Consider the following 21904-nt stretch of genomic DNA (forward strand, 5'->3'; position numbering starts at 1 on the left):
CTCCGGTATAGGACTGCCGGCAGACGCTGCTCCCCTCTCTCCCGGTGCCAAGGAGCGGCCGTTCCCCGGGGATGGGGGTTGTTGGGGCTGCCTGAAGCGGCCAGGCAGCCGCCCGTTGCTAGGCCCCAGGCCCGCCCGGGGTTGGAGGGGGGGTGAAGGGTGACGGGGCTGACGGCGTTGTCACGGCAACGGCTAACCCAATAGCGAGCGAGGGGCAGGGCGACGGGGAACGGCGTTGCCAGGCCAACGGTTGGCCCAATAGCGGGCGGGGGGCGGGTCCGCGCAGGCCCGGCAGAGGCCCTGGCGGGAAGGCGGGATTGCACATGGGCACTGGTCAGAGCTCGGGGCGTAGGGGAAGGCGGTAGGAAGAGGCACAGCGGCCTGGGAGCAGGGAAACGCGGCCAATTGCAAGTCGGGACGCCGGGGTTCTAGCGGGGTTCTAGCGCAGGGGCCAATCAGAGGAGACGGAAGGCGGTTCTAACCAATGAGGGGCCGCTATGGTTGGCTGAGCCAATCGCGAGCTGAGCAGACGGGGCGCCAGCCAATCAGAGCGCAGTGAGGGAACAAAAGGGGCTTTCCAAGGCGCCGGCCCCTTTCCTGAGAACAATTTCACATGACGCAACGGTTGGAGGAAGAGGTTTGCGAACCGTAGCTGCCGCCGCCATTTTGTGAGCGTTGAGAACTGAGTCGGCGGCGGCTGAAGGAGCGGCAGCAGCAGGAGATCACTCCCACAGCCAGCGGGAGCCGCAGCCCGGAGGATGCGGTAGAGGAGCCCAGCGGCAGCGGCGGGGGGGGCGGCGGCATCGCTCGGCGGCGGCGGCGGCGGCAGGGTATCGCGGGGAGGGGGCTCTCGGTCGGTGGGTCGGGTCCTGCTGCGGGCCCCGGTCGGAGAAGCATGTCGGCCCCGGAGAGCAGCGCTGGTAGCAGCGAGGCCCGGGAGGACGCGTGCCGCGATTACCAGTCGTCGCTGGAGGACCTGACGTTCAACAGCAAGCCGCACATCAACATGCTGACCATCCTGGCCGAGGAGAACGTGCCCTTCGCCAAGGACATCGTCTCCCTGATCGAGGCGCAAATCGCCAAGGTTTTTATATTCCACCGACTACTACTCCTACCTATACTGCTGGGGGGACCGGACGGGGCAGCGGGCTAGGGCGGCCTCGGGGGCTAGGAGGAAGGGCGTGTGGGAGATGGGCAGCAGCGGGCTGAGGAGGAGGAAGGTAGAGGGGCCAGGGAGAGGCAGGGAAGCCGGGGGTGAGAGGGGCCTGAGAGACAGGAAATGGGGCTGGGGCGGGGGGGGTGTGGGGGCAGCGGGCCGGGTGGGGTGAGCAGGCCAGCGGCGCAGTGGGTGCAGCTGGGCTTGGTGGAGGGAGGCAGCGAGGCAGAGGGGACGTGGAGATAGCCGTGGCGGGGTTGGATAGTTAGGGGGGAGGCGGGAGGGCAGGGTTGCGACGGAGCAGAGGGTGCCGGGGACTCGAGGTGGGGTGGGGAGCGCCCCGGCCGGGGCAGCGGGGAGAGGGTCAGGAGGCTGGGGACGCTGTGGGGGAAGCAGGCAGAGGGAAGCGTGGAGAAGGGATCAGGGAGCACGGGGCGAGGCGTCGGGGGCTCCTCCTTCCAGCGTTAAGCTTAAGGCTGCTACTTCTACCCCTTCCCCCACCCCGTAGGGAGCAGGGGACTCGAGGGAGGGGAACAGCCCCCACATCACCGCCTGGTCGTAGTAGGGGGGAGGGTTTGGGAGTCGCCCCACCAAAAGCTGTGGGAGGGCAGCGTGGCTTGCGACTGAAGCCCCGTGTAGATATCAGGCACAACATGGCGGCCTGGCAGTGACTGGGCAGCGGCACCTCGCCCTTGTAGCTGGGTTTTCCCCCTACATGGAGCCAGTATTCAGTGTCTCGAATCTGGTGTCTAAAGCCTTGCATTTAGCGATTTCGACAGTAGATAAATATTGCGGTCGTTAGAGAGGGCCTGACTGGGAGGTTTTGTGGAGGGGTGGGTTTTTTGGGGGGTAGTATAAAGGAATTAAAATAAGATTAAGTTTATGGCACGCAAATTCTCCACTTCTGAAGAGCTAAATATAACGACTTTTAAGTATAGTTAAGGTTATTTTCTCAGAGTGCTCCCTGTGAGGTATTAATTTGGGGGGGGTGGGCACCTTTATTTTACAGAAAACTTTGTGAGTGAAAGGTGATCATCTGCTCCGGATAGAGGAGTGTGTGTGGTGGTGATGGGGGTTGTTTTGCTCTGCCTGATTAGAGAAAATTCTGTGGGCTTGGGGTAACCTGTTTGGATTTCAGGTGGTCTGTGCCCTGAGTAATAGTAGTGTTGTGTGTGTATTTATTTTATTTTGGCTAGAGAAGTTTATTGGTTGAGGATGGGGAAGAAGAAATTCTCCCTTACTGTAGAAATTACAGCAGCCTGTAGGATCCTAACATGGCGTCTGAAAGGCACATGATATAAAAAGAAGGGAAAGAGGAGGCTCCCTCTGAGCCCAACCCAGGCAGTTGCTGACATCAGTCAGCTGCAGCACATGGATGGGAGTTTACAGAACCTTTTTAACAAGAGCATTTTGTAAGAAAAGGGTGGTTCTTTTAATTCCCCCCCCATCGTATTTGTGCCAGTCACCCCTCCCCCGTTGTTTCCCTTGCTCCCTCTGATCTCAGGTGTTCAAAGGCTTTTTTCCTTTGGCTTCAAATAGTGGTTTATAATGGTGAGAATTGTACTATCTAATGATGGGGAGGGAAGGATCTCTTAAGTTATTTAATCTATCTTTCTATCAATGCAGGATGGCTTTTTAGTGTTCCACAGACCTCTTCCAGTCTAGTTTTAAATGCTGCCAGTGGCTGAGTTTTGCCATTCCTTGGGGAGGTGATGTCATAATCTAATAGATCTCACCATTATATTTCTTAAAGGGCAGTGGATATGTATAAAATGATTTGTGATAAATATCAATGCTGTCAAAATTTTTTTTTTTTTCATTTCTGGGTGATTTAGAGCCTGCCCTGAAGTGTGTTTTTTTTTAAAGATGTCTTAAATCTTGTACCAATGGTTAGCTTTGCCTAGTTACTGTTTGTGACTGTGGTTTATTCAAGGCAAGTTTTTAGTAGTTTCTGGGAAAGTGATCTCCTTTACTAAGCCACTTTTAAAAAGTGTTGCCTGGAGACAGTTTGTTTAGTGTAAAACTTGAGTGGTCTGCTTTACAATTTAATAAATGGTTCTGAAATGTGTGACTGGTATTATAAAATTTGTAAATAAAAAGTGTGAAATATGTATTTGTCTTTTTATTTACCATTGTATAGTGCAGAATTTGTTTCCAAGACCCATTTTTGTATACAAAGTTGTTTTTTTAAAACAAATTTTTGCACAAGTTTGTGACTTGGGGTTCAATTGCCAGATGTGATTTTAAACTTGAAATCTCTTAGGAAACTAATAAAAAAGAGCCACACATTTCCAACTTCCAATAGCTTTCCTACATTATTTGAAGGAACAGTGGGAGTTTGTGATAAAGCCTTTAATATTATGCTGATGAGTTCAGAGTTAGTGGTGTTCTGTGTTCTGGTGAATGTGCGGCGCCTCCCTGCATTTCGGTTAGTGTCATGTGGGCATCTTTCTTGCTGTTTTGTGTTGACCACCTGAAAACGAAGTACATTCAAGTCTGGAATTCCCTTTTCTGGTTATTGGAATATGCGCTTAGATCCCTTGACGTAACAAACATTTCCAGAAGAGAAGACTTGAATATTCCAACTGTCTTCAAGTCATGGTTCTTAAAATGCAGCCCCTGAGTAGCTTATATGTGAAGCAGAGTATGCTGCTAAGCTGCTAATGCTGTGCTATAGTTTGAAGTAGGCTTCCTTACTAGATTACGGTGCTTCCATGTATGATCATTTTTAGCACTCTGATGCATAATGAAGGTGACAGTTAAACTTGTTACAGTGCCGTTGCTACTAGATGGTTCCCCAATGTCTCAAACTTAAAGCTTAGCTGGGTATAGCAAGCTGCTTCCATACACTGGTGAAATGGAAGAATATAACATACTGTGTCAGTAGCTCTTGGGCATAGGTACTTCTGAGACAGCTCTTTGTTTCCCTAACAGCTGACTCTAAAAGTCAGAAATGGTGCACTGTCATTTTTTTATAAAGGAAGGCATTCAGAACTTAGTGTTTTTAGTGTGTCATTGTGCAGACTGCTTACAGAAGAAAACAGTATTCCATGGACCTTTTAATATTAAGTAGCTGTAGACTTTCATTTCTGAGACTAGAGAGACGCCTTTATTCTAGCACTTGCATATTAGCTTGTTTACAGCTCAGTATTCTGTAAGATAGGCTTTAATGTGCTGCCGTTAATTTTAGATAACTTTTTTTCTGTCTTTTTGTGTATGAAAATGCACCAACTGCCTGTTTATACTTCTTTTCACTGTCCTCAAAGGCAGTGACCCCTCCCTGCACCCAACTAACAAGGAATTCTGCCCTCTTCAATATTAAGTTTCAGGTCATGATAAATTAATACACATTTAAGGGCCAGGAAACACTGATTCACCCATATAAAAGTGTTGTGGCCTCAGTGCCTTTCTGTGGACCGCCTAAAAGGGGAAGGAATGAAATCTAAAATTGTAAAGCAAGAGCACTTCCACACACTTGTCTGGACAGTGGGGCTGCAAAGTAAGGTGTTGTTAATTAACCTGGTAGCCTATCCAGTTTAAAATGAGCAGTGAGTGAAGTTATGCTGGTTTTATCCTGAGCTTACTGGATGGTGAATGGGACTTAATATATTGAATGGATGCTTTTCGAAGGGGATCACAGTCAACACACAGCTTGTGGTGTTGTCTTTCATGATACCCTCTTCAACAAGTCTGTGTACTCGCTGATGTTTTCTGGAACTTTGCGTTGTGAAAACCAGTGGTGGGCATTAAAATCACCGTGATTTGGGCCAGTAGTGCTTTGTGTACATTAGAAGTCGCTGTAGTGGTCCGGCGTCATCACACTTCTATCGCACAAACTTGCTACAAGTTTTGAAAATGGATTTAAAAAAAAAAAAACAGACAACCAAAACAAAAAACCAAACAACAAAACAACAAGCCTCCTCTTGTAGCAAAGATGTGTCCAGAGTTTGAAGACTCCCTTCTGTGAAAATTGTGGTTGCAGTTCCTGAGCTTGTCTGTGCATTTACCTGGTCGACTAGAGATGGAGTTTTGTCTGGATTTTGAACTTTGTTCTGACTCTGCGTTTTCGCATGCACTCTGGAAATCTGAACTGTCACTACCTACCAGTGCCAAGAGATGATGGGACTCCTTGCTCCGTCTGTTTGGATTACAATGAAATAGTTGTGACCTATCCTGCGTGTAGTTTATGAAAAAGACTGTGATACTCAACATATAATCTACAGCTACAGAAGTTCACTAATTTGGGCTTTTTGCCAGAAGTCTGATTTGTGTTTTGTGAAATCCAGGAAAACAAGCATTCAGGAGGTTTGAAGTTCCGTGAAGTGCTAACGATGGTTTCCTGCTATCTTAAAGTTACTTTCTCAAGTGGGTTTTGGAAGGTTACACTCAGTACACTAGCAGCAGTACTGTCTTGTGGGCTTCTTTTTTCTTCCCTTTTTTTTTTTTTTTTTTGCCTTTTTCCAAAGCTTTGATACGCAAACACAGTAACCTAAGGTGTTCCTTTTTTTTTTGTGCAATAGACCCACTGCATTATACTTTGAACTGAGTATCGATTTTCCAGATTAAGTTTTTGTATAAAAAAAAAAAAATCCCAAGCCAGATCCCTTGGTGTTTATAGTGGCAACCAAAAAGAGAGGTCTGTATTTCTGGGATTGGTAATCCCTTTATTTAAAAGCTTAAAATATGTTTTTGTTGTACTAAACTTCTCAGTTTCTTCTTATTACTCCAGGCTCCTGCATCAGAGAAGCTCCCTGTTATGTACCTTATGGATTCCATTGTCAAGAATGTGGGAAGAGAATATCTTACTGCATTTACTAAAAACCTAGTTGCAACATTTATTTGTGTATTTGAAAAGGTATATACACTTTCAGAAAAGTTCTGTATTCTAAACAAAATCTGTTTATGGTAAAATAAATACATGCTTTCAGTTTTGGGTTTTCTTGGGTGGTGGACTGTACAAATCAGTTGTTTTTTATAAATCTCAGCATTGTATCTATACTGTGGAAGGTTATTCCTGCTGCTATCAAGCATGAAAGTTACATGTTAGCTGAAAGATGCAAAGTTTTACTTAAAATTTATAAACAGCTGTAATTCTCCTATCCAGGCAAGATTTTCCTAACAGTATTTTGGTTACCAATTGCTTACCTGGATGGACTTTTTGTAATGTTTAGACTGATCAATTATGAATTGTTGGCTTATTTTTAAGATAGTAAATAGTCTTTATGCCAAAAATAGATTGAGAATCAGTTTCTTGTGTATTTCTCTCCCATAGTTAGATTTGTCTGCTTTACTGATTTAGTCATGTGGAAATGAGTGCTCAAACTGTGGAGAGTGAATAGCATTGACACCTGATTCTCTCCTGGCGGTCTGTGATTTGAAAAAAAAAAATATGCTGGGGAGGAGTGAGTCTTAGAATGCACTGCTGTATTCCATTACAAATACATAGCTTAATTTAATTGAACATTGAAAAGTACTGCCATATGTTTTGATTTTTGCTCTTAATCTTTAAACCAAATAAAGTAATTGTGCTTATTCCTCAGTGAGAAAGGCAAATCAAAGTCCAGTTTTTGAAAGGCTGGACTGGAATGGGTTTTAAGTTGGGTCAGAAATGAAGGGTTAACTTCTGTCAGTTTCTCTATGCTATGAGAAACTGGTATCTCTTTTGAATGAGATGAATGGGGGCTTTTGCATATTTACCTATCGTTATAGATCAGTGAGGATCTCAGGTACCAGTGTGCTTCATGTATGTTTTTCAGATGTAAAATGCCTGATGAAATAAGGAATAGATTGTAATAATGACCATAGAGGATGTAAACTCCTGTGTGTAGAGTAGATAGATAGGTAGACACTTAATTGTTTTTCAGTATTAAGTTGTGGATGTTCTGAGTTGCATTTAATGTTGCTGCTGAAGCTCTGGATAATAACTACTTTTCAGAGTTTTCTAGGTTAACTGTATACTGAGCTAAGTAGAACTATTTAATGAATGTGTATTAATTAAATATGTAAAGTGGCAGTCAGTTCTGGTAGCTTAATTGATTGTGTTAAAAGATGCAAGTAGAATACCAGCACTGACCTCGTTACAAATTTTGTTTTATCAGTAAATGGTCACTAAGGTATCTTTAGACACTTGATGAAGTCAGAAACATTTGCTCAGTCATTTCTGCACCTTTTGCAGTGAGCTTCATACCCTCTCATTGAAAATTTTAGAGTTCCCTCTCAAGTAGCTAAGTATGAATTATTTTTGTTGAAGTTCCTGCTTCTCCCCAAAAGAACCGCTGAACTTTCCAGAGTATTGTGTATCTTGCTGTAACATCTTAAGAATAAAACTGCAGCAAAAACCAGTTATGTAGTCAATACTTAATGGTGAATATTGACATTTGGACAACTGCATATATTTTGTCCTCAAATGTTTTTCATTTATTGTTTAATTGAACTACTCAAGTTATGAACTAAATTTTACTTTACTATAAATTTCTAACTTAACTGTCATGAGATAATCCAAACTAATTGTGAAGAGATGAAATGAACACTGGTCCTACAAGTATGCTTGATCTGTTGCTCACAGATGGGTCTAATTGTGCAGCAGAACTGAAATATAATTGACTTTATTTTAGCTAATACCTGTTTTGTTGCATTTGTTGAAAAAAAAAATCCTTCAGTGACTAAACAGCTGAGCAAAACACTTTTTTCTGTTCGCAAAGTTTGTTGTTTCCTGATTTGTTTGTCATCGTTCTATTCCATTCAGCACAAACACTTGAATAATGTATTGTCTTAGAGGCTGTTGCCTTTCAGTATTTTTGTCAATGTATTTTTTTCCCCACAGAAATTGGGCAAGTAAAATGAGAATTTTGGTAATGGAAAAGTTGAAAGAAAATTCTCAGAGAATGGTAATACACAATAAAACCTTCAAATGGCCTTGAAACAGTTCCACATTTGAGCTTCTTTTATTGTTTCTGTTGGTACAGATGTGTGATCTGCACTGCTTATAAAGTCCATATAGCAAGTTCAGTGTGTTAAAATGGCAAACTCTTGATAAAAATAGGAAATAAATGAAATCTTAAGTTCTACAGAAAATTTTAAGAAATTGTTTTATATTAACTTAACAAGCCATAGAATTGTTTTATTGTTTTAGGTGGATGAAAATACTAGGAAAAGTTTATTTAAATTACGCTCCACATGGGATGATATTTTTCCTTTGAAGAAACTATATGCACTTGATGTCAGAGTCAACTCGTTAGATCCTGCTTGGCCAATTAAACCTCTGCCCCCAAATGTGAATACTTCTAGCATCCATGTGAATCCTAAGTTTTTAAATAAATCGGTAAGTTTTTATGCCTCTTGTATGAACAGATGGTAATACATGTAGTTTTCATTGTTTTTATGCTGCTTTTTGACAATTTAGTGTATTAAGAATGAAGTATCTGACTTTTGTAGACAGGTAAGAGGAATTTCCAAATTCAGAATATTTGATAGGTTTGGTTTTTATATTTCAAAACTGTATTCTAGATTTTGGAACATTGTTTAATTTATATTAAATGACACACCTGTCACAGCAGGCAAATTCTAGTGGGGCAAAAGTTGTAAATTTAGTTATATTTTTGCATTAAAAATGCAATTTATAACTGCTATACAAACTTAAGTCCCAATACTGGATCTTGATAACAATTAAAGGAGATGGAGTTAGTTACATCAGGATTTTACATTTAACTTTTTTGATTCTGTTTTTAGCCAGAGGAATCTACTGCACCTACCTCTGCTGTCACTTCTGGTGCCTCTACTCCTCCAGCTGTTCCTGAAATACAAAAGAATTTGACACAGGAGCAACTGATAAGACAGCAATTGCTTGCGAAGCAAAAGCAGTTGTTAGAACTTCAGCAAAAAAAATTAGAGCTGGAGCTGGAACAGACTAAAGCACAGTTGGTGAGTAGGATAGTTGATGAAACGTCTATAGTGGGGTCTTTCTTTCTTTTGGACAGTACTTGGGTATACTGGTGACTGCAGTACATTATTTTTTCGTCAGGTAAGGTAAATGTAGCTATTTTAGGACTGCAGCAATGCAAGTTCATCTGGGGTTCCTGAACAGTATTTGTTACCTAAAAACCTTAAGAATTACACTCAAAATAGAGGTTAAGAAAAAGTGAAGTTACAGATTTTTTAACTTCTCTCCAAAATGTCGTCTGCCTGTGGTCCTTGTCTTCCACCTCGTCTTGTGGCTCACAGCAAGCCAGGCTTTTTCAGATATATTTGCCCTTACAGGACAAGGAAGCCTGATTATGGGAAATAAAGTCAGTTTCCTTATTAAGTCAAGTTGGTTTGATGCCACCATCTGAAGGTGGTGATAAAGCTGTGTTGTTCTACATTGGAAGTCTTGCTGTGTTGACAGTCGATGACACCGAAATAAAGCATCTTTTTGACGTGTAGAAATATGAAAATTATATTGGATACGTGGCAGCTTACTTGCCTTAAGCATGTGGAATATGTAGGAAAACTAATGCTGTTATGAGGACGTGTGCATAAGTTACGTATTCTGCAGTATTGATTTTGTAGTACTGATTTTGCATTATGTTTGGTATTTTGTAATGGTACTGCATTATTTCAATGCTTGTAATTAGCAGTTAGTGGGTATTTTTCAGTTAAACAACTGGATCTCATAACTTTAAAGACATTTCTATTTATAGTTTTGTTTTCGAGGTAAAATATGACCAGCTCTGGGTAGGAGTCTTGTCGTGCAGATTAATGCTGGATTCTTTCGTATTTCAGGCTGTATCTCTTAGTGTTCAGCAAGGATCATCTACTGTAGCTTCGGTTCCAGCACCTTCCAAGCAACACATGTCTCCCACACCTCATATGACAGTTAAACCACCTCATCAGACTGCTGTGCAATCCGAAAAAAGCAAACCATCCCTAAGTCCTCCACTTCATGATATGAAAATAGTAAATAGGGATCCTCGGCTTAATAGGGTGTCTCAACATTCTTCTCATAGTAAAGATCAATCTCATAGGAAGGAATTTCCACCAAACACGACCAGTCAGTCTGATACCAAGGCGAATAAAACAACGCAGGCTGAAAAACAAAACTCATCAAAGCAAGAAAAATTAAAAGCAAGTGAAAAAATACAGAAGAAAGATCTTGACCAGTCAGAAGCAAAATCTAAGTCACCATCCCCTTTAAAAAATAAGCTACCCAATACTAAAGATAGTAAAACCCAGGAATGTGAAAGCACAAAAACATCTGAAATTAGTAAGCGGGATCCACGACTGAAAAGACATCTGCAAGATAAGTCAGAGGGCAAAGAGGAGGAAGGGAAAGAGAAGAGGAGAAATGTAGAGAAAAAAGAAAAAGAGGAACATAAGACAAGTGAACATAGGCCAGTAGGCAGCAGAAATAAAGTAATTAATGGTGCTGTTCAGAAACAGGACACAACTACAGAGGAGTCAGAAAAGCAGGGTGGAAAACAAGGGAGATCAAGTACTAGAAAACGGTCACGATCACGCTCTCCTAAGGCACGATCACCATCTACACATTCTCCAAAAAGACGAGAGAGGAGGTCACCCAAGAGAAGACTTAGGAGTTTATCACCCACTTCATCAACTCCTAAAGCTGCAAAGATACGTCAGATAGGCCCTAAGCAGTCTCATGTTGAAGAAGGCACACAAGCAGCAAGAGATGAACGAAATTCTAGTAAGAGAAATGTTAAACAAGAGGTGCGAGATCCGAGGAGAGTGAAAAAAGCCCAAGAAGACAGGCCCCAAGAAACAGCAAGCCCGCATTCTACAAAAGCATCTCCTGATCCAAAAGAGAATGCAGAAAACTGGCAAGGATCCAAATCAGGCAAGAGGTGGAAATCTGGTTGGGAAGAAAATAAAAAGTAAGTTACTGTCTTTTAAACAACTTCTGTTTGAAGTCAGTGGAAATTCTACTGCTGACTTCAGTATAGTCAGCTTTGGGAAACAATGCTTGGATTGTTAAAATGGTCAAGTTTTTCTTGCTTCTACTAGTGAAATACGGGAATTATACATACTTAGAGTCTAAGATAATTGTGCTGTTTTGCCATGGTCTATTCTAATAGGAATGTAACAGTTATGTCCTGAATAAAGAATTAATCTATATTTTAAATATATTCCTGCTTTCAGCTCACAGCAGAATGAAGAACACCAAGCACTTGGTAAATCCCCTCATCAAAGACACCGGGAAAACTGGCCTGCTGGTAAAGGAATTCTGTCACCCCGAGCACCAAAGCAGCAGCACCGATTAAGTGTGGATGCCAATTTACAGATTCCCAAAGAATTGACATCTGCAAGCAAGAGAGAATTACTTAAGAAGGTAATATTAATAAATCTGTCTTCATAGAAGTATCCTGGGTATAGTTTGCTTTGCTTCTTCGTTTTAGAAGTCTAAACTTCTAACTTTATATTTACAGGCCAATGAACGCTTAACATCTGGTGAAATAACACAGGATGAGTTCCTCATGGTAGCTCATCAGATCCGACAGCTGTTCCAGTATCAGGAAGGAAAGCACAGGTGTAATGTGTGGGATAGTCCTACAGAGGAAAAATGTGGTTTGAAAAAGAAACCTCTTCTATCGGATGCAGAATTAACGTATTATGAACATAAAGCTAAACTGAAAAGAACACAAGTTCAGCATTCATTGTCAAGGCTTGATCTGTTGGATCCTGATGATATTTTGGATTATCATTTGCCTGATGCATTACTGTCTGGAATAGATTGTGAGCAAGCAAAAGCCAAACGTGGAGTACAGTTTGACCGAAAAGAACCATTTGGAGAAAGGTCAAGGAGACACTCTCCTGTAAGTGGCACTAATAGACCTTTTGCTGATAACCTCTCACCGCTCGAGAGTCGACGAAGACTTGAGGAACAAAATGCTACTAAAGGAGCAAGAGGTTCTAAGAATTTTGATCCTTATGACAGCTGGGGAGAATCAGATGAATTTAGAGATGCTCTCAGGCAGCAGGGGAAAAGCACAGCAGAGTTCCAGAAAATAGATGGTGATGCAATCTGCAGATTTGAAAATCGTGAAGAAAGACAGCTTCTTGCGAAAGCTGGTAAGTGTTTTTGCTTTATTTTACAGCTTTTAAATAATTGTCAGCATTTTAGTGAGTGTTTATCTGGTTTGTTCTGGTTCTTTTAGGTGTTCGAGAGGAACCAAGATCACCATTCAGTGAACGTTTCAAAAGAGGTAGATATGACGACCCAGAGAAAGCGCCGTTTCCAGAAAGTCCAGGATCAAGATTTGGAGGCATTGAAGCAAAGCAGAGGATAAGTGCATTAATGGAAGACAGACCTCTGTTTGATGGCTCACCTAGACAGGCTGCTGCAAGGGTTGGGGTAGATGGACAAGGAAGTCCTTTTGTTGATGGTCCTGCTCCTGGTTCAAGTTCCAGAATTGATGGGCCAGCTGGACAGACTGCTATGAGATTTGAGGGGCCTTTGGTGGGGGCAGGTGCATCTCAGTTCGATGGACCACTCGCAGGAGCAGGGGGAGCTGGAGCCCTACGATTTGATGGGCCAGGGCAGCTGGCAGGGGCTCTGAGGTTTGAAGGACCACCAGGACAGGTTGGTGGAGGAGGTCCATTGAGGTTTGAGGGACCTCTTGGGCAGATCGGTGGGCCTTTGCGGTTTGAAGGGCCTGCAGGACAGCCTGTAGGTGGTCCTAGATTTGAAGGACCTGGAGTTGGTCTCAGGTTTGAGGGTCCCCGTGGTCAACCTTCAGGTGGTCTCAGGTTTGAGGGACCTCATGGTCAACCTCTGGGACCTCGAGGTCAACCAGTGGGTGGTCTCAGGTTTGAGGGACCCCATGGTCAGCCGTTGGGGCCTCATGGTCAACCAGGGGGTGGCCTCAGGTTTGAGGGGCCACATTTACAGCCCTTGGGGCCCCATGGTCAACCTGGAGGAGGCCTCAGATTTGAGGGGCCGCATGGTCAGCCTATGGGACCACATGGACCGTCAGGTGGTGGGCTCAGATTTGAAGGACCGCATGGACCATCAGGTGGTGGGCTCAGATTGGAAGGACCACATGGTCAGCCAGGTGTGGGTCCTAGGTTGATTGATGGCCCAGTACACCAGGGAGCTGGTGGACTTAGATTTGATGGTCCTCTGGGGCGGGCCGGTCCAAGATTTGATGGTTGTCATCCAGCTGGATTTGATGGTCAACCTGGACAGTTATCTCTCTTGCAAAGATTTGATGGAATTCATGGACAGCCTGGTCCAAGATTTGAAAGGACGCCTGGCCAACAGGCACAACCACGATTTGATACAGCCATACCTCAAAGATTTGATGGACCTCACCAGCCAGCCTCTAGATTTGACTTGCCCCTTGGCCTTCAAGGTGCACGTTTTGAAAATGTAGCTAACCATCCTGCCTCAAGACTAGAATTGTCACCATATGGACAAGGTGGTCCATTTGTTGAACATCCTGGCCAGGGCTACAATGGACCATCTCATGGGATGCAATTCCAGAGGCCTGATTTATTTGATGGTTCGCCTGGACCAAATTTCAATGGGCCAGCTGGCCCAGGAGCACAGAATTTCCCACTGAGAGCAGCTGGACATTACTTTGATGAAAAAGGTCTTCAGGGTCCTCAATATGGGAACTTCAGTAATATGCCAATGGGGAGTAATCAGGTAAGAACTGATTGTGTTAAATTGTTTGATTGCAGAAGTATTTTTGTGTAGAGAATTAGCAGTTTTTCTTCTTCTAAACATTGAAGATTTTTCTGAAGACCTATCAGACTAGGAGCCAGTTTCAAGCTAAAAAAGTAATCTTTAGTAGCTTTCAGATAATTTAGGAAGGACATGTGTTGCTGTTTGTTGAGAATCTTTCTTTTTAAGAATTAAATACAACAGTGGATCTTTACGATCAATTTGTAGCTCAGAATACAACAGTGAAATCAGTGTTTTTAACATTTCTCGTGAGACCTCACCTGAAGTACTGCATCCAGCTCTGGAGTCCTCAACATAAGGACACGGACCTGTTGGAGTGAGTCCAGAGGAGGCCACGAAGATGATTGGAGGGCTGGAGCACCTCTCCTGTGAGGACAGGCTGAGAGTTGGGGCTGTTCAGCCTGGAGAAGAGGAGGCTCCAGGGAGACCTTATAGTGGCCTTCCAGTATCTAAAGGGGGACTACAAGAAAGATGGGGAGAAACTCTTCAGCAGAGCCTGTTGTAATAGGACAAGGGGGAATGGTTTTAACACAGAAGGAGGCAGATTCAGACTGGACATAAAGAAAAAAAAAAATTTTACAGTGAGGGTGGTGGAACACTGGCACAGGTTGCCCAGAGAGGTGGTGGATGCCCCATCCCTGGAAACATTCAAGGCCAGGCTGGACGGGGCTCTGAGCAACCTGATCTGGTTGGAGATGTCCCTGCTCCTTGCAGGGGGGGTTGGACTGGATGGCCTTTAAAGGTCCCTTCCAACTCAAACCATTCTATGATTCTAACATGAAAAAAACTTAGATAATTGGAAGCCTGTGGTGGTTTCATGAAACTTGCACAAAAGTGAATTCCATATAAAGCATGAAACATAATGTAAGTGAATACATGATTGATTTTTCAAAGAGGTGTAGAATTAAGAATGGACCAAAATAATTCTGTTGTCTTTTTGCAGCTGGTAGTACTGGTGACAAGCCAGTTTTGGAGAGATATCTGTAATTTGGGGGAATTGAGAAAGATAGACATTGTTGAACATTCTTTTGAAATGATTTTGGCACCAGCACGCTTTGACTGTTGTTGGTTGATGGAAATGCTCCCTCAAAAGAAGGGAGGTGATACTTTGCATCAGTGAAAAAGATGTCATTTATTTCAGTAGATTAGAGATTTTAGACAGCATTTTTGATTTGGGGTATAATAGTGGAACACGAAGAGTTAAGTAATTGTACACAAGCAGGTAATGTATCCTACTAACCTCTAATGGGATGAAATTTTAATAAATTTAAACTTTGGTTTTTTTGTAAATCCAGAAGGATGTCAATTAGGAAAAAACACTTTATTACCAGTGTGTTATGAAAACTTTTTCTGTCTGAAGCTTACTGTAGCTGGTTTACTGAAAAATCTTGCTTTCCATATGTGTTTCATATAGTGGATGCTATTTCAGTTCTTAGATAAGAATTAATTGTGCCATTTGTTAATAGACATTTACTGACTTCTCGGATTTCTTTCTGATGAGCTCTGTTTTGGTGAACAGGAGCAATTTAAAAGGGAAGTACTGTGTTTGGAAAATATGATTGAAGGCTTGACAGGTAGAAGAAAAGGCTTGTCTTTTTTGTTTTAATTTAAATGTTAGATGAAATGAGTGTGTCTTCTGAAATTTTTCTAGTGGGAAAGGGAAATGAAGGAGAGGTTATATAGTCATTTGTGGACCTTTCAATACCAAACTGATGTGATTCACTCCTGGAAGGAGTTGAATATATATAAAGTTACTGAGAAATGCCTAGAAGTTAATGATAAAATAAAAAAAACCCCTAAGTTTGTAATTGCAATGTTGTACTTTTATTGTCACAGGTTTCTCTCATGTCTGCTCAACCAGGGCATTATGGCCAAGGTCAACAATATTTGCCAAATCCTGGAGGTTTTGTTCAGAACCCTGCAGGTGTGTAACAAAATAATTAACTTCCTTTTATTTCTTTTGGATTGTTCTGTTTGTTAGTGCCCACAACAATTACTCTTTTGTAATGTCCTGGTGTACTAGGTGTGTGTGGACGGAGGGAAACCTCAGTGAGGTTGCCGTAGATGTGGTTTCTGTAGTACCTTCATCTCTGTAGGGGTTTCCCTCAAACAGTGGAGGCTTTCATTAGTTTTCATTAACCATGTGGTTTTGGTATGTGGTTGTGCTGAAAAAAAATAGTTTGGTCTGCTTTTCTGGAAGGTACCAGTCTGTAGGTCTGGTTTGTGTTTGCCAGGCTGTGTAAACATTCCCAGTATATGAACACTTAATAATGAAAAGCTTCTAAAAAGTCATAAATGGTTGAAGTAGGTGAAGAAGTAGCTTGGTCCCATTGAAATATTCGAGCATAAACCAAGAAAAATACTACATTTTAATAAACAGTGTCCAGCAGAAATCTGTGTATGGGCAGCCAGCGCTTTAGAGGGAAGCCATTGGAAGGGAGGAAATCAGACAAGGAGCAGACGTAAAGCAAAGAGTGCTGATAAATAATTTGAAGTAAAAAAAATTGAAGAAACAAGAGACAGAAGGAAAAGTGTATTGTGAAATACGCTGATAAAAGTGAAGTAAATTTCTGATGCTAACTTTTTGTCCCCTTGCATGTTGATGTTTTTCCCCAGGAGCTGTTCCACATTCGTATCCTGATAACCACCTTGGACAGCTTGATGTCAATGAATTGTTTGCTAAACTGTTGTCAACAGGGATCCTCAAACTGTCAAAAACTGATTCCACTTCAGCACGTATGTAGATCCATTATGTTCTAACTACTCGGTTTATCCACAGCTGAAGTGTAAAGCTAAGTGTAAGAACTTCTGTGAACTCCTGCATGTTGTTTAACTTAACTTTGTTTTTGGGAACTCCATATGATGGAGTAAATTCTTAGTATTTTGTTTAATTTATACACTTCAGCTATCCAGAGTGGTCAGTTTGGTCTAGAATGCTGTGCCTCAGTAACTTGTTCTTGATTATAATAGGATTCTTGACAGTTTCTGAAATATTTCTGTCTCTGAAGACTGAATTATAATGCCAAAGACTGAGGTGTAGCACTGTTTTCCCAAACTGAAATTCTGAGTAACTTACAGTATCCTGTATGCTTTTTTTAAAATCATCTTAGAAGACGACTGACTTCTCTATTGCACACTTGTATTTTAGCATAGTCAGGTTGAATCTATTAATATTTGAATAAAAATAACTTTCAGGAGCACGTAATTTCTTTCTGATAGTGTACTGAAATTTTGATAAAACTTTATGCTTTCTAGAAGCTAATGAAACATCAGCCCAGCCAGCTGCTGAAGAGGAGGATGATGACCATGAAGATCAAAATGTTCCAGACCTCACTAACTTCACAGTTGAAGAACTTAGACAGTGCGTATAGTAGACTTGAGTTTACAGTGCAGTAAGAATAACAAAGTGATGGTATCTAGGTAATTAGTCCAAGGCAGCTGAAAGCTTTTTATGTCACTTTGTGACTTAGAGGACCTGCAATTTTTGATTGTCACTTTCTCAGGAAGGGGATCTGCAGTTTCTCATGTCAGCCTTGGAGAATTTGAGGGAGGAGAATTAACCTGAGAAAAGTATCTTTACACAAGTTCCATGTTTTTGCCTAATCGGCAAGGTTGTGATACATATTGAAGTCAATGTTTCTTCCTTTGTTATTTCTCATTTTGCCCCTTTTGTGGTAGTTCACAAAGCTGAGTGCATAGTTTTATGCACTATTTATGCATAGTTTTATGCACTATTAAGTGATGAAGCTAGTAGGCATGAAACACATGTTTCCCATGAATAGTTAATATGAGCCCATTGTTTGTTATTTGAATGTTTCAACTGTGTTATGAAAATCAGGAAGAATTTAGATCCATTGTGTGCTTTAACCTTGCACTAGATTCATGCTTTTCCTCTAGTCTTGTAAAGCAACTTATTGAGAAAGTTCTTACCTGTTTCTTTTCAAATAAATGTTAAGACTTTTTCCCCCCTTTTTGTAGGCGCTATGATAGTGTTATAAATCGACTGTACACTGGAATTCAGTGTTACTCATGTGGAATGAGATTCACTACTTCACAAACAGATGTTTATGCGGATCATTTAGATTGGCATTATCGTCAGAACCGGACAGAAAAAGATGTTAGCAGAAAAATTACACACAGAAGGTGGTACTACAGCTTAACAGTAAGTAGTGCAGTATGCGTCTTGATAAATTATGAGCCGAATTCTGTGCTTTACTTATGTTTGTGCTGTAGGATTGCAGTTGAAATTTGCATCATCACAGGAGTTGGCCTTTGGTAAACAATAATGTCTTAGATATTTCAAGAAGTTTTCATTACTGCCTGTGAAAACACAAAAGGCAATTATATGGTGAACAATAAGCAGTTTGCGGCTGTTGGTACTGTTTGGATCGCACTGAGAATGGAAATGAAAGGATAGTGGTTTTTCTGGAAAAAGCTTTTTTGAAGTGTAGCACTGTGAGAAAGCATGCACCGTGCTAATGCTGCATGTTGAGGAGCATTTCAGTTTTAATGAAGTGAGATTTATTAAATGTACTTTTGGGATGATTTTTTTTTTTTGTTCCTGAGGTGTATTTTTTTAAACATTTCTGGCTATTTGTCAGTGTCTGAGTTGTGATTGAAAACTTTTTCTTTAGGACTGGATTGAATTTGAAGAAATAGCCGATCTAGAGGAGCGTGCAAAAAGCCAGTTTTTTGAAAAAGCTCATGAAGAGGTTGTGTTGAAGACACAAGAAGCTGCAAAAGAGAAGGAGTTTCAGAGTGTCCCTGCTGGACCAGCTGGAGCAGTTGAGGTAACTTTCAGCTTGTCTTTATTATCCCAGATACTGAGAATCATCTAATACTACAAAGAAGTTCACAGTATTCTTTCATACGTGTGTAGACTGAAGTCTTTGTCTTGGACCTCGGTACAGCCACTTCATAGGTGGTGTATTTGTGTATGTAATGGTTGTTTCCCAGTGGCAGACAGTAGTATAAATCACCTGTAGTAAAAAAAAAAAATCTACACCCATTGGCATTCCATCATTTCAGGAAGACTGAAGTGGGCAAAGTGTGTTAATTTACTGAAGGTTTCCGTAGAAAGAGTAAATAAAGCAAGTGAATGGGAAGTGATCCTTTGTCATTCAAATAATGATTGGATTTACTGGGTTTTCAGTACTTTTACACAGCAATTTATTTTTCAATAGAAGATAGGTAGTAGGACACAGAAATATCTCAATCTCAAAGTAACCAGTAGATGTGTATTTCAGTAGACAAATTCGTATAGGAATCAAATATCTATGTTGGTAGAATTACAATTTAGTTGTACATGCTAAGCCTCTGAGAAACTAGCTATCAAGCCATGAAGACCTTTGTTTTAATTTTAAGAAGCACTTTTTCTGCTTTGTTCTCAGAGTTTATTATTTTGCACAGAAATACTAAAAATGTTAATACTTCACTTAAAAGTTCAACCCTTTTAACTTGAGACTCCAGTTTAAGAGTGAAGATAATGCCATAAATCAAATTAATTATATCCCTGTGTTGGATTTTCCTACATGATGGTAGAACAGCATTAGATTGTTAAAGTATTTTGCAGAGACTTCCTAGCTTAAAATCTTCTGAAGTTACTTTTAAATAAAGTTGCTTTTAAAGTATGGAGGAAAGATAATGTTGTAGTCTTAATGTATTTATCTTAATTTAAAAGAACCGTATTTCACTGTTACTAGGTTCTTGAAGTTCGCGTGTTCAGTAAATTGTTGCAATAACCTCATTTATCTCTGTTACTCGAATAACTTTTCAGAGCTGTGAAATTTGCCAAGAGCAATTTGAACAATATTGGGATGAGGAAGAGGAAGAGTGGCACCTGAAGAATGCTATCAGAGTAGATGAAAAGGTAATATGGTCTTACATGTGATACTTATTTATCGTAAAAAACTCAAAGAATTATAGGGGGTGAAAAAAAAAAAAGGCAGGGGGGAGGCCAAGTACTCTTTTTCTCCAGAAGGATTCCCCTGGTAGTTTTCCTGGCTTCCAAGTACATAAATATCTCAACCTTTGGAAGTGTGTGAAGTGCTGGTATCATGAGTAAAGGCTCACTAGCCTTCCCTTATACTGCAGTGCTAAAAGAAAAATTAATGCCTCTATCTATGAGTGTGGATATTGATTCAGTTATTTCTGTATACAGCTGTACAGAAATGATTCCCAACACTTACCAGGGGACCCAACACATACCTTCTGTACCTTTCCTAAATAACAAACAAAATCTTTTTCCCAGTTATATTTTACACTGTACTTGGCCTGCTCATACCATTGGTTTTTTAGGAAAATTGTGTGATATGTGTAATTGACGCTGTTCTGTTTATAACCGGTGCTTCTGCTATTATTTATGTATTAAAATGTATAAAAATTCTTTTTCAGATTTACCATCCATCTTGCTATGAAGACTACCAAAATGTAAGTTGAATCAATCCTTCTTATTTTTTGAAGATTTTGCTTTTAGCTTGTTTGCTTGTTCTCTGACTTCACAGGCAGCAGATGTGTTCTCCATTTCTCTTGCCTATGACTAGACAAAGACTGGAAGGCCTTGCGCATGGCAAGTTCATAATTCAGAATTAGCTAAGATACATTTCTTGTGGTGTACTGTGACAGCTTGTGTGTCATACACAACTAAGGTGAAGCCATGGTTTGAAAACACATGATGCATTTATTGTTAAGTAATGTGTGTCATCGTAGGAATTTACCAAAATGATGTAAAGGGGTGTTAGTGTGTGTTACATTTTTAGTGCTTTGGGAGTTACAGTTCCATAGCAGGGAATAGTTCATGGTAGTGAGTTAAGCATTTTGGCACTGCTTGGATGATACCTTTTCAAAGTAGCTGTGAAAAAGTAATGCTATTAAAGAACAAATCTGTTTTCTTAGGATCTTGATAAAGTGAAAGTTTGGATTTTGAGTGTCTGACAACATATTTGCATTTTGAAAAAGAGTAAAAGGGATAAAAGCTAAAAATGGTTTTTAATGCGTGTTAATGCTACATTAACTTTCACGTTGCAGACATCATCATTTGATTGCACACCATCTCCCAGCAAGACTCCTGTAGAAAATCCACTAAACATAATGTTGAACATTGTAAAACAAGAAACACAAGAGTCCTGTGACTCACCTAAAGTCAAAGAAGAACCTGATGACACCCCTACTGCCTGTGCAGAAGAGAGCACACCTGCATCTACAGATATTAAAACAGAACCTGAAGAATCTGTTTAAATAAACTGAGGTGTGAATTTTTTTTTTACAGAACAGCTGCTGTGTTAACTCTGGAAGGCAAATACTTTTTATATGAAATAAAAATGTTCAACTGAGGCAGGGCCTCAACAACTGTTTGGTTAATAAATACATTTTTGTATTTGAATTTCTTATTGCCTGCACAGTTTCAGGTGTCATTGTGTGAAAGTTCTGTAGATGCGTGAAAATTTAATGGAATGAAACGGTATATGTAAAAAATGTACAATTTTCACTTGTGGAAATGTAAATTATAAATAAAAGATATTTTTGCTATATATGGAGTGTAATGTTTATGCACACCATCAAATGAAGACAGTGTTTCTGTACTTTTTTCAGTTTAAATGGAATTAAAAAGAATTTTTGCTCAATAAGATTCAGAAAAATGAAAGCCAATAACTTCCATCAGTTATCCCATAGGTGGGTTATCAAGGGAAGCAGGACAGGAACTTCTCAGACAGACGACCCTAGATTTCTTTTCTTTTTTTTTAAAGTTACTTGAAACAAACCAGATATTAAAAAAAAAAAACCCAAACAAAAAAACCACAAACAAAAAAAAAAAACCCAAAAAGAGTTCTAGGTAGAAGAGGGAAATTTAACAAACCAACAGGAGTGCTTGATTGTGAACACAAGTGCCAACAAACAATTAACAAACCAGGATCCCTGGTGGTTAAGACATTTTAAATGATTTTTTTTTTTTTTTATTAGTCAAACATAAGCATTTAATACAGCTGAACAAACTTTTCTTTACATTACAGGGGGGAATGAATGTAAGTGCTCATTTGAAACATGGTTAACTTTTTTTTTTGTTGCTT

The 21904-nt window shown here is 40.7% G+C and overlaps 1 protein-coding gene across 4 annotated transcripts; it reads left to right on the forward strand.

Annotated features, from left to right (window-relative positions):
- The first annotated feature begins 366 nt into the window (after positions 1-366).
- On the forward strand, positions 367-21367 carry PCF11 (PCF11 cleavage and polyadenylation factor subunit). Of its 4 annotated transcripts, none has more exons than XM_086739666.1 (16): positions 369-1084; positions 5886-6011; positions 8289-8477; positions 8885-9076; positions 9917-11025; positions 11291-11480; positions 11578-12220; positions 12307-13799; positions 15675-15762; positions 16455-16574; positions 17094-17199; positions 17817-18000; positions 18473-18628; positions 19615-19707; positions 20232-20267; positions 20865-21367. In XM_086739666.1, exons 1-16 carry the CDS (start codon positions 896-898, stop codon positions 21072-21074), a joined length of 5124 nt encoding a protein of 1707 aa, XP_086595792.1. In that variant the 5' UTR covers positions 369-895; the 3' UTR covers positions 21075-21367. The 4 variants fall into 4 exon arrangements, with proteins under 4 accessions (XP_086595795.1, XP_086595792.1, XP_086595793.1 ...); XM_086739667.1 differs by having other exon boundaries at positions 17097-17199; XM_086739668.1 differs by lacking the exon at positions 5886-6011.
- Positions 21368-21904: the final 537 nt, after the last annotated feature.

Source organism: Chlamydotis macqueenii, chromosome 1 (assembly GCF_036417535.1).
Source record: "Chlamydotis macqueenii isolate bChlMac1 chromosome 1, bChlMac1.mat, whole genome shotgun sequence".
Lineage (NCBI taxonomy): Eukaryota > Metazoa > Chordata > Aves > Otidiformes > Otididae > Chlamydotis > Chlamydotis macqueenii.